General features: G+C 37.8%; 2 protein-coding genes across 2 annotated transcripts; one reads left to right on the forward strand and one right to left on the reverse strand.

The window, feature by feature from the left end:
• Positions 1-553: 553 nt before the first annotated feature.
• LOC107777768 (fe(2+) transport protein 1-like) lies at positions 554-2237 on the forward strand. Its single transcript, XM_016597897.2, has 3 exons — positions 554-1192; positions 1598-1747; positions 1824-2237. Exons 1-3 carry the CDS (start codon positions 569-571, stop codon positions 2127-2129), a joined length of 1080 nt encoding a protein of 359 aa, XP_016453383.2. The 5' UTR covers positions 554-568; the 3' UTR covers positions 2130-2237.
• Positions 2238-2861: 624 nt separating this feature from the next.
• Positions 2862-4768, reverse strand: LOC107777766 (glucan endo-1,3-beta-glucosidase). Its single transcript, NM_001325247.1, is given in 2 exon segments — positions 2862-3908; positions 4535-4768. Coding segments are annotated over 2 exon segments (1056 nt in total). The 5' UTR covers positions 4626-4768; the 3' UTR covers positions 2862-2943.
• Positions 4769-15164: the final 10396 nt, after the last annotated feature.

Genomic DNA, 15164 nt, shown 5'->3' on the forward strand with positions numbered 1-15164 from the left:
ATTCATTGCAATATTAAGATTTATGAAAATATAGATTTTAGTTTAGTAGCTTGAATAAGCATATACATACTCGAACTAATTCTGTTGTTAAATTAGTACCAAAAATTTTGAAAATGTAAGATAGTCTTAGGGTATATTATTAATTTTGATAAATCAATTATTTTTGGCTTTAAGGGAATATTTTCAAAATAAACGCAATCCGTAAAAAAAAAGTGTCATAATCATGTGGGCCCAAACCTAATGCCACCTAGGATGACAAGTCATCTAAGGCACACGTTAAAGTAAAGATTGATGGTGACTTTAATATACACTACGTAGTCAAAATGATGACGACACACGCACAGCGCACGCTTGTCACAAGCAAGCATTCCTCGTACATATTTTTTACTTTACCCTCGTTATACTGAACAATTATACTCTCAACTCCAATTTAACTACCTTAATTTGGATTAAAATTAAGGGTAAAAGTGTCATTTGATCAGTTAGCTTTGACTTCAAATTCTTATAAGATCAACAGATTCTATCCGAAAATTCCATCAAGTTGTATCACGTCTCTTTGCAATCCAAAATGGCCATTTCTTCTAAATATATTGCTATATTTCTCATTTTTATTTTCCTTTCTTTTCCATCAAAAATCACATGTGAATCTGAAGATAATAATACTACTCAATCAAAATGTGGTTCGGATACTGGACATGGATGTAGAAACAAGAATGAGGCATTAAAGCTAAAACTTGTTGCCATTGCTTCGATTCTTGTAACTAGCATGATTGGTGTTTGTTTACCTCTTGTTTCTCGTACAGTTCCTGCCCTTCAACCCGATAAGAATTTATTCGTGTTGGTTAAGGCATTTGCTTCCGGGGTTATACTAGCCACTGGATACATGCATGTTATGCCTGACTCGTTCGATTGTCTTAGGTCAGACTGCTTACCAGATAACCCCTGGAAAAAATTTCCCTTCACGACATTTGTGGCTATGCTTTCGGCTATTTTAACTCTAAGCGTGGATTCATATGCAATGAGTTACTTTAAGAAGTATAAATTTGAAAGTGGAGTAGGAAATGTAAGAGATTATGCTCATAATGGAAAGATGGAGTCGCAAATTTGTGATAATAATATTAGCCACTTTCATGGAGAAGCCAAAGTTGATGATAAAGCTGCACAATTGCTTAGGTATCGCGTGGTAGCTCAGGTACAATTCTCACTTCGATAGGAATTATCTGATATAGTCCGTGTTATTGTAGAAGGGGAGCCTTGGAGCAACGGTAAAATTGTCTTTGATTGACCTATAGATCACGGGTTCGAATCGTGAAGGTAGCCACTAATATAATGCTTCAATTAGGGTAGACTGTCTACTTTACACGCCTTGGGGCTGGAGTGCAACCCTTCACCAAATACTATGTGAATGTAGGATACTTTATACAACATGCTGCCTAGTCTAGGTTATTGTAGTTCTAATATTGACCACGATATTGTATACTAATAATTATCAATAATCCGTCGTACTTAAAAAACTTATACGACAATATGTCACATATAATATACTTAATTTATATATTTTCATTCACCTAATTAGTTGAATGTCATGGCAATGCAGGTTTTGGAGCTAGGAATTGTGGTGCACTCAGTAGTGATAGGATTATCAATGGGAGCATCTGATAATCCATGTACAATTAGGCCACTAGTAGCTGCTATATGCTTTCATCAACTTTTTGAAGGAATGGGTCTAGGTGGTTGCATTCTTCAGGTAAACATAAATTTCAAATCTCGTCAAGATTGTTCATTATTACATAAATCTAACCTTTTTATTTTTTCGTGTATAGGCCGAATATGGTATGAAGATAAAAGCAATAATGGTGTTTTTTTTCTCATTAACAACACCATTTGGAATAGCACTTGGAATAGGTTTATCAAAAGTGTATAGTGAAAATAGTCCAACAGCACTAATAGTGGTGGGATTGCTAAATGCATGTTCAGCTGGTTTATTGAATTACATGGCATTAGTGGATCTTCTTGCAGCTGATTTCTTGGGGACTAAATTGCAGAATAGTATGAAACTTCAATCATGGGCTTATCTTGCTGTTTTACTAGGTGCTGGTGGCATGTCTGTTATGGCTATATGGGCCTAAATTGTTTTGGGGAAAAAAAGAAAAGCATTTAGGCATTTTTTTTTTCAATCTAATTTTTCTTCCATCACCCATGTAAATATAAATTTTGAATATCCGAAATAATGTAATAAGTTTGATCTCCTTTTTATATGCTTTAGTACTTTCACACTGTTGAATTTTTAATCTCGTGCCCAGGGCAAATAGAACTTTAAGGTACCAGGTTCATCTGAACCAAGTATTTTTGAAGTAAAATATAAATTTATCAGTAAGAATTCATTAAAATTATAATAAACAGTAGATATGAACTCATACTTTGTAAGTATTTATGAAGTATACTAGTTTTCAGAGCTCATTCTACATATAACTCTACCTTCTCCATATGTGCAAATATTAGACATATTGAAACATTGCGACAATATTAAGTTCTTGCATTTTGGTTGACATAAATTACACATTTGCAATAAATAATTGTAAGGTAATGATAGTGTTTAAGTGAAGGATAAATATTTTTTCAATTTTATTAGAATGCGAATTTACATCTTTATACAAAAATATTTTTGAAGTAATGTTTGGTTAAAGGTTAAAATTGTCACTCACCTTTCGATGATTAAATTTGTAAATTATAACTTTTGACTTAGGTTGATCCCACTTATAATATAGTATACTGTATATTGATGATATGATAATTAACTAAGCTAATAATCGGTCCATCGACCATATTGATTGATAATTCTAAGAATTGAGAAAAACAAGTCCAAGTGACATTGACAAATATATTATAGAAAACCATAGAAACATCTGCAGATAATAAGGGGAAAAGCATAGTTTCATCTTATTAACTATCGCTATACATAAAGTTGAGTTGATATTTTGCGGTCCGATTAGGATAAAAGAGTCCAAAATGTTTCTCTGTGATTTCTCCTTGCTTTTCATTTTCATCAAACATAGCAAATAAATAAGTCTCTATAATCCTTCCAGGTTTCTTTGGAGTTCCTGCCCCTCCTTTTACATGATTAACCAAATTTCTATAATAAGTCTGAGCATTTTCTATAGTTGCTGCTGAGTTTCCTTCAGAAGGCCAACCACTTTCAGATACAATAATCTCCACATTTGGTCCTCCAGCTTTCTCTACGGCAAAATATATAGAATCCAAAAGGGCATCAAAAAGATTTTGATATCCTGTGGAATTTGTTTCTTGTTGGTTGAAAAGTGCGTAAGAAAGTGGGACATCGACCGTGTTATAAATGTGGCCGAAATAAGGGTAAATATTGGCTAAGAGTGGAAGGTTATTTCGTGCTAGGAATTCGATTATAGGATTAATGAAACTCTTGAGTTCTTCGCGAAAAATACTATCTTTAGGCGGGTAGGTATTCGCTAAGAGCCCTGAATATGTTGCAGTTGAGACCTTGATCTTATCTTGCAACCCTGCAGCTGCTAATGCATTGTACACATTTTTCATTGCATGAAGAAGAAATTGTGAATATTGACCATTATTTGTGGGAGAGACTTCATTTCCTATAGATATGTATTTGAATTTAACATAAGGGAAATGACTTCTAATATTATCTTGAACCCAACCATTGGCTATTGAAGAATTGGCTAGGGCTTCAAGATCTTGATTTGGGACATCAAGAATGATCTCAATGTTACTTCCATTGAGAGCTTTGAAGATATTTGTATCAGGATAGTAGATTCTCATCTTTCTAATACCATTAGCCTTGTATAGGTTTATGACATCTTGTTCTGATGGTAAATTGTTGGCAATTTCCCCATAGCATACTCCAATATTAGACTGTGCCCCTGCATTGAGGGAAGGGGTATTATCACTTTTAACCCGCGGCAGAAACTATTTATATCTGGTAGCCGAAAAAATGTATAAAATTTGTATAATTTTTGTATATAACATACAGAATGTATATATATACAAAAAATATACAAATTTTATACATTTTTTGGCTATTATTTTTACTATAAAGTGTCATTTTTTCTTGAGGGAAAACTAAAAGGAAATTTGTTTCAACATAACATTAAATCCGCCCAAAAACGTAAGAGTTTAACTTTTGTACATCAACAACGATGTATATTTTTAATCACTAGCTATCATATCAATACGTCCTATATATTCATAATAAGTGCTAACTGCCCTTATGTAATAATTGACACTAGTAACTTGAAAAATAATGAAAATAAACCTTCTAAGGTAACATGTTAAATTGCACAAATAATGTAAAATTTCATTATACTATCTGTGAATATAAATAAAATCCTAAAAGTAAATTTTGTCAATATAGGGGCACAATCAACTATTAGAAACATAGCGATGTTTTATGGTTCTGGCCATTAAAAAACTTAAAATTGGTAGAAAGTAAACATGTTAATTTATATAAGATGTGATGTAAGATGTATAGGTGTGTGTAGAGAGAGACCTGTAATCTGGATATTGCACATTAACAGCCCAACAAGTATAAGGACAGCTGCACCAAGACTCCTTTTATTGAATAAGTACCACAAAGCCATGGAAAAAAATGGAGCTTAGAGAGTACTAAGCAAGAAGATCGATTAAGAAACAGAATGTAGTTTCAAGAACGAGACAGTTTGGTCAATCCAAGTTCAGTTGGACAGATAATTAATGGAAACCCCTCCTCGGAGAGGGATTCAGTAACAACCTAACGATAGAGATAGGTTTTGAAATGCTCGACCTCCCTCCCTTTCGGTTAGTAACACATGTTAAGAGGTTAACCATGGGCTAGAACTGTACATTAAGGAAACATCCTATTGCTTCTTATATAGGCAAGTAACACAATATGGAGCCGTCTTAGAAAATGACTTGACTTAAAAGAACAAATACCACCATAGAAATGTAAAGATTCCCAAGCATACCAAGTGACGCACTTCATAGCACAGTAGTGCAATTTTGACATAAATGAAGAAAAATTGCACAAGTTCCACTAAAAAGCGATGGACGTATGGAATTGTACAGGAAAAATGGATCCCATTTAATATATCTGCATGATGATTGTTTGGCCTATCACAACATCACACGTGATTCAATTAGGTCTAGTTTGATAACAAAAAAATACTTTTGTTTTTAAGAATAAAAGAGAAAAGATTTCACATACACTACACTCTTATTTTGGTCGATGACAGAAAACTTCGATGAAATTTGTTAAATAAGTCTAGGCCTAACTCATACTCCAAAAACTAGTTTGAGAAGTGAAGGATTGATCAAACCTTATAAGGAGATCAGAAATCTCATTCTTTATACGGGGTTCCATTATCACTGATTTAGAGCGTGCACAATCATAGATCACAGGAATTTCCACTCCTCTTCAATTGGTTCGGGGCGTTTCGCCCATCTTTTGTGTAACGACTCGGCCGATCGTTTTGAGAGATAGCCCTGATCCCCTATTAACTGCTTTCCCCATATTTATTTCTGCTATTGTGACTTGCCGAGAGGTTTTGTTTGGGTTTTTGGAATATTTTGGGACACTTAATCCCTAAACGGAAGCTTAAGTCTTAGGATTTTGTCCGTAGTCGGAACTGTGTGAAAACGACTCCGGAATGGAGTTTCGTCGGTTCCGTTAGCTTCTTTGGGTGATTCTAGACTTAGGAGGGTGAACGGATTGTGTTTTGGAGGTCTGTAGCTCATTTAGACTTGAAATGGCGAAAGTCGAATTTTTGGAGATTTGGACCGGTATTGGAATTTTTGATATCGGGGTTAGATTCTAATTCTGGAAGTTGCAGTAGATCCGTAATGTTTAATATGACTTGTGTGCAAAATTTGAGGTCAATCAAACGTGGTTTGATAGGTTTCGGCATCGGTTATAGGAATTTAAAGTTTCAAGTTCTTTAAGTTTGAACTGGAGGGTAATTCGTGATTTTAGCATTGTTTGATGTAATTTGAGAGTTTGACTAAGTCCGTATGGTGTTTTAGGACTTGTTGGTATGTTTGATTGAGGTCCGGGGGGCCTCGAGTGTTTCGGATGCTTAACGGATGAAATATTGGACTTATGCAATTTCTGAAGTTCTGGTGTTTCGCACACCTGCGGTGGGGAGATCGCAGGTGCGGAATTGCACATGCGGAAGGTCTAGCGTAGAAGCGGATTTGGAAAGAATTATCAGGGCTCGTAGGTGCGAGGAAAGGGCCGCATCTGCGATGCCCGCAGATACGCTCAACAAACCGCAGGTGCGGAGGAGGATCGTAGGAGCGGACCAATGTCTGCAGGTGCACACACACACTACTACAAAAATGGGCTTTAGTGGAAATTAAAAATGCCTTTAGTGGCAATAATAATCACCGCTAAAAACTTTACCAGCCATTAGTATTTAGGCAGCAATGCGGGGGTCGGCAAAGCCTTTAGCGACCGTTCTAACAAAAGTTGGTAAAGGGTATGGTTTATGGCCGATAAAACCATTAGTTTTAATGGCAATTATTTGCGGCAATTTTTTTGGTTGTTGAAGCCAATGCATAACGGCTAACTATGCTCTTTTAGTGTTCATTTTAATAGCCGGTAACTTTAATTAAACTGCCACTAAAGGTCAGTAGTTTAACATTAATTATTTGTGGCAATTAGAATTGCTACAATATCAATAGTAAAAATATCTTAATTTATCCCTTTAGCCACCTTTTTTATGGCCAGAAAATTCAATTAAATGGTCGCTAAAAATCACAAGCTTTAACGATAATTGTTTAGCCATCATTAACAATGACTACTGCGTTCGTCCAGAAAATATTACTAGTAAATCCAATGAAATTGTTAGTAAAGAGATCCTCTTGGTGGCAAAGAAGTTTGACACTAAAAATATATTACTATTATCTCATAAAATAACTTACTAAAGCTAAAACAAACAAAAGAAAGGAAGTAAACCAAAATATTATTGTCACAATTCAAAAGAAAACCTTATATTTTTCGTTCTAATATAATGTGATGTCCCAAAGGGTCATCTTATGTTTTAGAACTTGATTCCGTATTTTGAGGTCTTAAAAATCTCATTTTATTTCTCCTCGATTTGCCTGCACAGTCCGGACGTGTTTCCGGAAAGCTTTTATGTGAAAAATTGATGAAATAATATTTTTTGGCCTAAAAAGTTGATTTTTGTTGACTTCGGTCAATATTTTGGGTAAACGGATCCGGACACGTATTTTGACGGTCCCGGTGAGTTCCTAGTAAAAAATGGGACCTGGGAATATGTCCAGAATCGAATTTCGAGGTCCCTAGACCGAGAAATGAATTTTTGATAAAAATTGTAAGACTAAAATTAAAGGTTTTAAGAATTTAGTTAATGATCTTGTTGGTACCGGGTCCGTATTTTGATTTCAGAGCCCGGTACAGTTCCGTTATGATATTTATACCTTATATGTGAAATTTGGTGAGAAACAGGACTGATTTGACGTGATTCGGGCCTTTGGTTGAGAAAATAGAAGTTTTAAAACTTTCTTGAAAATTTCATCCAATTTGGTGCTAAATTCGTAGTTTTAGGTGTTATTTTGGCGATTTGATTGCACGGTCAAGTTCGTATGATATTTTTAGACTTGTGTGCATGTTTGGTTTGGAGCCCTGAGGGCTCGGGTGAGTTTCGGATAGGCTACGGGATGATTTGCACTTAGAAAATTTGATGTGTTTCCTGCTTCTGGTATGCTGATATTTTGTGCTTCGCTATCGCGAAGTGCAAGAAGGCCTGGGGAGGGATTTTTCCTACGCGAACGTGAGACTTCGGTCGCAAACGCAGAGCACTGGGGGGTTATCTCTTTGTGAACAACTGGCCTTACGCGAACACATAGTGTATTGGAGGTGGGCTGGGAATTCAAAGAGTTATTCTACGCGAACGCGGTCCTAGGCCCGCGAACGCGATGGTCAGGGGGGACAGACCATCGTGAACGCGTGCAACTCTTCGCGAACACGAAGGTCTTCTGGCCGCTGTGAATCGCAATCGCGACAGGTCTACCGCGAACGCGATAAAGACCTGTCTAGTGTTTTAAAACAGACTTGAAAAATGGGAATGATTCAAAATTTCATATCTATTCCATTAGAACTCAACCTAGGGCGATTTTTTAAGAGGGATTTCAACACCAAATCATAGGTTTATGTTCTTTAACTCATTTCCTTCAATTTCCATCAACACCCATTAGATTTCTAGTCCTAAATCAAGTTCTTAAGGGTAGAAAATTATGGATTTTAAGAGAATTGGGAATTTTGCAAATTTGGTGATTTAGACCTCGATTTGGGATCGGATTCCGAAAATAATTATATATTTCGGCTCGGGAGTGAATGGGTGAATGAGTTTTGGTCCGAACCTCCAGTTTTGACCAAGCGGGCTCGAGGTCGGTTTTTGACTTTTTAGAGGAAATGTTGGGAAAATTATAATTATGCATTGGAATTGATTTCATTAGTGATAATTGATGTTATTAAGTTAATTATGACTAGATACGAGTGATCCGGGGGTGGATAGAGGAAAAGCGGTGTTTGAACAGTGAGTGACCTGTGGATCGAGGTAAGTGTTTGGTCTAACTTTTAACTCCATGGATTAGGGATCCCCGACTTAATTGCTATATGAAAATCCATGTGTGTGGCGTATAGGTGAGGTGACGAGTACCTATGCACCGCCAATTTATCTGTTTTTAATTGTTCCATTCCCATTCTTAATATATTGTTCCCTGCCTTAACTGCTACCTATTTTATTTCTATTTCCATGTTTAGTTGCTACTTGTCGGATATTTTTTCGTTGCTAAGGTATTGGAAATTACGTGGTTTCATGGATTCGTATTATTGGTTTGGGCTGGCTATCAGTGTTTATTAGTATACTTTTGATTGGTTTCGCTGAGTAACATAATTCGAGTAAAGTTTCATAATTTTACCGTTTTCCGTTTGTTTTAGTTGACGTTAAATACCATGAGGGGTTTTGAGCCAAATTGTAAAATTTCTGTTCTTATTGTATGATTGGTACTGATATCGTGGGATCAGGTTGCACGCTGCAACAGGAGGAATAAGGGTGAAATGTGATTGTCTAGTGGGATCGGATTGCGCGCCACAACAGGAAGAATAAGGGTGATATATTAAGGAGTAATAAGGGTGGATTGTTATTGTACGGTGGGATCAGGTTTTACGCTGCAACAGGAGGAATAAAGGTGAATGTTCATATTGCTACTGATTATATGGTGGGATCGGGATGCGCGCCGCATTAGTTTGTTGTTTACGTATCCTTCTTCTGCTGTGAATTTATTCTGTAGTTTTGTATCTCACCTAAGGATTGGTTATAGCTGGGTAATGATAATATTTGGAGTTCCGTATATATTTTTGCTACAAGTGGCTGTTTCATTTTGTCCCCTACTTCTTTTCGCTTTATTATATACTGTATGAAGGTTATATTGAAATTGCTCTGCCGTAGCTTCGTTACTACCTCTTCGAGGTTAGGCTCGGCACTTACCAGTACATGGGGTCTGTTGTACTGATATTGTACTCTGCACTTTCTGTGCAGATTTTGGAGCTGGTAGTGGCTGATCGAGAGGTCGGTTGCAGGCATTTCATCTAGGAGACCCAAGGTAGTCCTGCTGGCGTCCGTAGACCCTAGCGTCCCCTTCTACATCTCTATATTCCTTTTTTTTCTTTACTTCCAAAACAGATGTAATTTCTTTTAGACCAATATTTGTAGTAATTCATAGTATGTTCGTGGATTGTGACATCAGACTCTGGGTAGTAGTAATAGCTATGGTATTGTGAATAGACAAAAGGTTATTTACGTATTTCCGCCTTTATTTCTACTTGATTTAGTCTATTAAATTTTAATTTATGAAATATAAAGGAATAAGGTTAATGGAACTCTAACGTTGGCTTGCCTAGCGAGTACGATGTTAGGCACCATCACGGTCCCGATGGTGGAAAATTCGGATCGTGACATATAACCAATCCTATCGATAATGACTTCAAACAATTTTCGCAACTCTTCATCATATTGAAATCTTCCACATGCGAAATTTTCAAATATCAGAATATATGACCTGAAATAATAAAAATAAATGTGTCATAATATAAAATGTAATGTATAAAAACATTGCAAGTTGTGTGAATAACCTGACATCACAAGCAAGAAGCATTTACTAACAAGAAATCTTATTCTTTCATATGGTCTCACAATTATGTTATCTTAATCCCAGACGAACGATTGGGACTGTAAAAGGACGTGGAGGAAGAACAACTAAGAAGTCATTGAGACAATCAAAGGAAGAATTGACAACAAAATTCAATGCTACATATATTACTTTCTTTTAGTTGCCGAAAATTTTTATTGAGTCTTTACATTTTCTTGCTCAAGATCCATGTTGTTTCCTTAACCACCATCAAGTAGACCTTTTCTAAATAGACTCCTCTATCCGCTATGGGGGAATGTTCTGACTGGTATCTTTTTCGATGAGTGTACTGTTACATTTTCTAAAATGAAGCTAACTACTCTTCCAAAAGAGGTGCTGATCACAAGTAAAATCATCTAAGCTGAATTATCAATATTGTGAATGAGCTAAAATTTCTTTTAAATTATTCAACTAAAGTTACCAGTGATTAACCTTATCACATTCATATAAATAAACAGAAGTGACAAGTATTCAGCACTAAGGCAGACTCATAATCTTGTAGAATTAACTACAAGTGAATATTACGGGTTAAGAAGAATATTCACAAAACATGGCACATAGACTGAAGGAATATCTAAAAATAATTATGATATGTACTCAACTAGTAATTGTCACATAGCTATGGATCTAAGGAGTAGAAGTATATAAAAGTATCAAATTAACTCAACAAACTGATGGTCGTGGGAGAATCGCATCAGCAATAATTATTGCAGATCAACATAAGGATAGAGGTCTTATATGTGCGTTTAATTTGTTTGAAGAATACTCGGCAGTGAATAAGAGGGAAATTAAGTAGCTTGATGCAATATTCTATTATCAAGATGAAGGTTCTAAGGAAAGTTGGAAGGATCTTTGAGTGTGGAACATTTAAGTTTGCTAATTGAGTTCTCAGTATTTCTATCTTATCTTTAGAAAAAGGTTACAACAAGCTTGATATTCAAAGTGATTGGAAAGAGCTTCAACATCTGCTTCCGTTATCTGAGTAATCCAAAAGTAGTGCATGTTTGGAGAATTCGTCACGAGTGCGAGTAATATTTTTGGAGAGTCTATATAAGACAATTTGAGCATTTTCCCTCAGGTTCCCTAAGCAAAGGATCTAGAACTTGCTGATGAATTGTGTACATCAAAGTTCATAGCTAAGGTTGAAATTATGCCCCTTTAAACTGAGAGCCATAAACTATATCAAAATAGAGAGAAGTATAATGCACCCACCTCTATGATGCCAAACTGTATTTAATTAAGTACCCACATATTAAGTTTTCTTATTTTGCTAGACAAGATGTCAAAGCAACGCTTAAGTTTTACAGTAGTAAAATAATGCAGAACTCAACCTTTAATGAATCTAAGTTTCACTCTCATTTTATATGAAGAGAAAAATAGTATAAACTATTGTATAAAAAACAAACTCCCATTTAAAATATTTGCTATGTGATAGTGTAGTGTACGACGTATAGGTGTGGTGACGAGTATTTATACTTTGGTGTCAAGCATGTCCGTGAGTTTTAAATTGTGATCGTTGTGTTTCTTAATAAGTACTACAAATACCTAAATTGTTGATTATCCACGTTGAGCAAGACTTATGATTTTCTTCTTGGTATTTGTCTATTGTTGAGCATTGGCTCCAGTTAGGTTCAATTGTAAAGTTAATTGTTGGTACAAGTTGGGTTATAGCTGATTCCCTTGCCGGGACGTATTCACTCTTATTGTTGATTCCCTTGCTGGGATATACTTATTCTTATTGTTAATTCCCTTGCCGGGATGTTGTTGCTGCTATTATTTAGGTGAGGAAAGAGAGATAAAGCATGAAGGGTGATGCCGTGTATATTCATACTTATGCATATGGTGAGGAAAGAGTGTAAATCACGAAGGGTGATGCCGTGCATGATATTGTGAGAGAGTGTTAATGCACGAAGGGTGATGCCATACCGATATTGTGAGTGTTAATGCATGAAGGGTGATGGCGTGCTATATTATTGAGAGTAAAAGCACGAATGGTGATGTCGTGCTGTTTCTTTGATTTATATGGTGAGGATAAGAGTAAAAGCACGAAGGGTGATGCCGTGCACATTTTCATTACTTGATTGCATTGGTAAGGATTGAGAGTAAAAGCACGAAGGGTGATGCCGTGCACTTATCGCCTGTTTGTTATGATTTCTTGCTATTTACGGTTCCAATTCTTTAATTTTTCTATTCAGTTATTACACTGATTCTTTATGTTGGTATTTTCCCCACAGCATGTTACCCCTCCCCCGTTACTTTTGAATTACTTCTATTACTGTTATTCTTCTAGATACTGTTTAATTGTAGGTTGTTTGTTTGTTGTGTCCTAGCCTCGTCACTACTTCGTTGAGGTTAGGCTCGACACTTACTCAGTACATGGGGTCGGTTGTTCTGATGCTATACTCTGCACTCTTTTGTGCAGACCCCGGTACTGGAGCAGGCGAATCTTAGCTAGGGGTTGCTTCCTTCAGTCCATCAGGAGACCCGAGGTAGTCCTGTAGGTGTCCGCAGGCCTTGGCGTCCCCTTCCTATATAGTTTCTTTCTGTTCTTTACTATTCCAGAGACAGACATGTATTTATTTCATTCAGACCCTATTTGTAGTATTCTTATATAGTCCGTGAGATTGTGAGACCAGTTCTGGGTAGTTTATGTTTATGGATTCGTATCGGTATTAGCTTAATCATTAAATTTCATTCTTCTGCTTATTTTTTTCCGCTATTTATGATGTGTTAACTTGCAATTGTTAAGAGGTTAAAAATAAAAAAGAATAAATTAATCGGAACAGCGGCTTGCTTAGCTTTCACTAGTAGGTTCCATCACGATTCCCAAGGGTGGGAAATCCGGGTCGTAATAAGTTGGTATCAGAGCTCTAGGTTGCTTAGGTCTCACAACTCACGGACAAGCTTAGTAGAGTTTGAGGGATCGGTACGAAGACGTCTGTGCTTATCCCCTTGAGGCTAAAGAGTTAGGAACAATTTCACTTCTATTCTTCTCTGTCATGCAATTTGGTTTCTTAGTGCTAATTGAACTTCTACGCTATTCTTTCGCAGATGGAGAGAACACGTGCTTCTTCATCCGCCGATCAGTAGCCCGAGCCATCAGTAGTAGCTCCCACGAGGGGTAGATGACGAGGTCGAGGCCATGCTAGAGGCTGAGGCAGGGGTAGAGCTTAGCCCAGAGTAGCAGCACCAGCGACGGAGCCTCATATAGAGTTTGATGATGAGGTTCTGACCCAGATAGTTCTGGTGGGCCCAACTCATGTCCTAGAGGGGTTCATTGCTACCCCAGTACTCCAGGATGCTCTGGTCCGTCTAGTGGCCTTATGGAGAGTGTCACCCAGGCAGGCTTACTTCCTGTAGCACCAGCCGTCTCTTAGACTAGGGGAGGAGCACAAACTTCCGCTACCCGCACTCCGGAGAAGATGGCTCCCCAGTTTCAGACTCCAGCATCTCAGCCAGTTGGAGCAGTTCAGCTGGGTATAGTAGCTCAGGCCGGTGATGGGGCAGCTATATCTGCCAATGCTTTGTGGAGATTGGACAGGTTTACCAAGATGCTCACTACTACTTATGGCGGTACATCTTCAGAGGATTCCCAGGATTACTTAGACAGCTGTCATGAGGTTCTTCGGAACATTGGGATAGTAGAGACCAATGGGGTCGACTTTGCTGCTTTTTGTCTGTTAGGTTCTGCCAAGACTTGGTAGAGGTATTATTGTTTGGCTAGGCCAGATGGGTCGCCTGCTTTAACTTGGGATCAGTTCTCTCAGCTATTTCTGGTAAAATTTCTTCCTATCACTTAGAGGGAGAACTATTGGAGGCAGTTTGAGCGTCTCCAACAGGGTTCTATGACCATCACTCAGTACAAGACCAGATTCATTCCTTTGGCCCGTCATGCTCTTATCATACTTCCTACTGAGAGAGAGAGAGAGGGTGAAGAGGTTCATTGAGGGACTCGCTAAGCCGATTCGATTGTAGATGGCTAAGGATATTGGGAGCAAGATTTCTTTTCAGAATGCGACCAATGTGGCCAGGAGATTTGAGATGGTTCTATTGCAGGGGAGTGGTCAGGGGTCTGACAAGAGGCCCCGTCATTCGGGCAAGTTTAGTGGTGCCTCATCTGGAAGCAGGGATTCTTTCGGTAGGGGCCATCCTCCCAGGCCATTTCATTCAGCACTTCAGACTTCTCATGGTGCTCTAGGTGGTCATGGTTCTTTTATGCAGTATTCTGATTAGCAGTCCTACCGTGCACCATAAATCCTATTATGCACCCCCGCTCCAGAGTTATCATGGTAGTTTCTCAGGCTATTAGGGTTAGTTTTAAGGTCAACAGTCTCAACAGCCAAAGTCTTATTATACATGTGGTGATCCGGGGCATATTGCTAGGTATTGCCCTCGAGCCTCGAGCAGCTCTCAGCATCAGGGTTCTCGTGCTATGGTTCCAGCAACAGGTGTTCCACCGCCCGCTCAGCCAGCTAGAGATAAGGGTCGAGGTGTTAAAGGTGGAGGCCAGGCCGTTAGAGGTAGAGGTCAGGCCGTTAGAGGTGGAGGTCAGCCAGCAGGAGGCCGTCCTCGAGATGTAGTTCAGAGTGGTGGGGCTCAGCCCCGATGTTATGCTATTCCAGCCAGACCTGAGACTGAGGCCTCCGATGTAGTTATCATAGGTACAGTTTCCGTTTGCAATAGAGATGCCTCAATTCTATTTGATCCAGGGTCCACATATTCTTATGTATCATATTATTTTTTCCCTTATCTGGTTGTGCTTCGTGATTCATTGAGTGCTCCTGTATATGTGTCTACACCGGCGGGTGATTCTATTATGGTAGATCGAGTCTATCGTTCATGTGTGGCTGTTATTGATGGTCTTGAGAATAGTGTAGATCTCCTACTTCTCGATATGGTGGATTTCGATGTCATTTTGGGGATGGATTGGT

Source organism: Nicotiana tabacum, chromosome 22, assembly GCF_000715075.1.
Source record: "Nicotiana tabacum cultivar K326 chromosome 22, ASM71507v2, whole genome shotgun sequence".
NCBI classification, from domain to species: Eukaryota; Viridiplantae; Streptophyta; class Magnoliopsida; order Solanales; family Solanaceae; genus Nicotiana; species Nicotiana tabacum.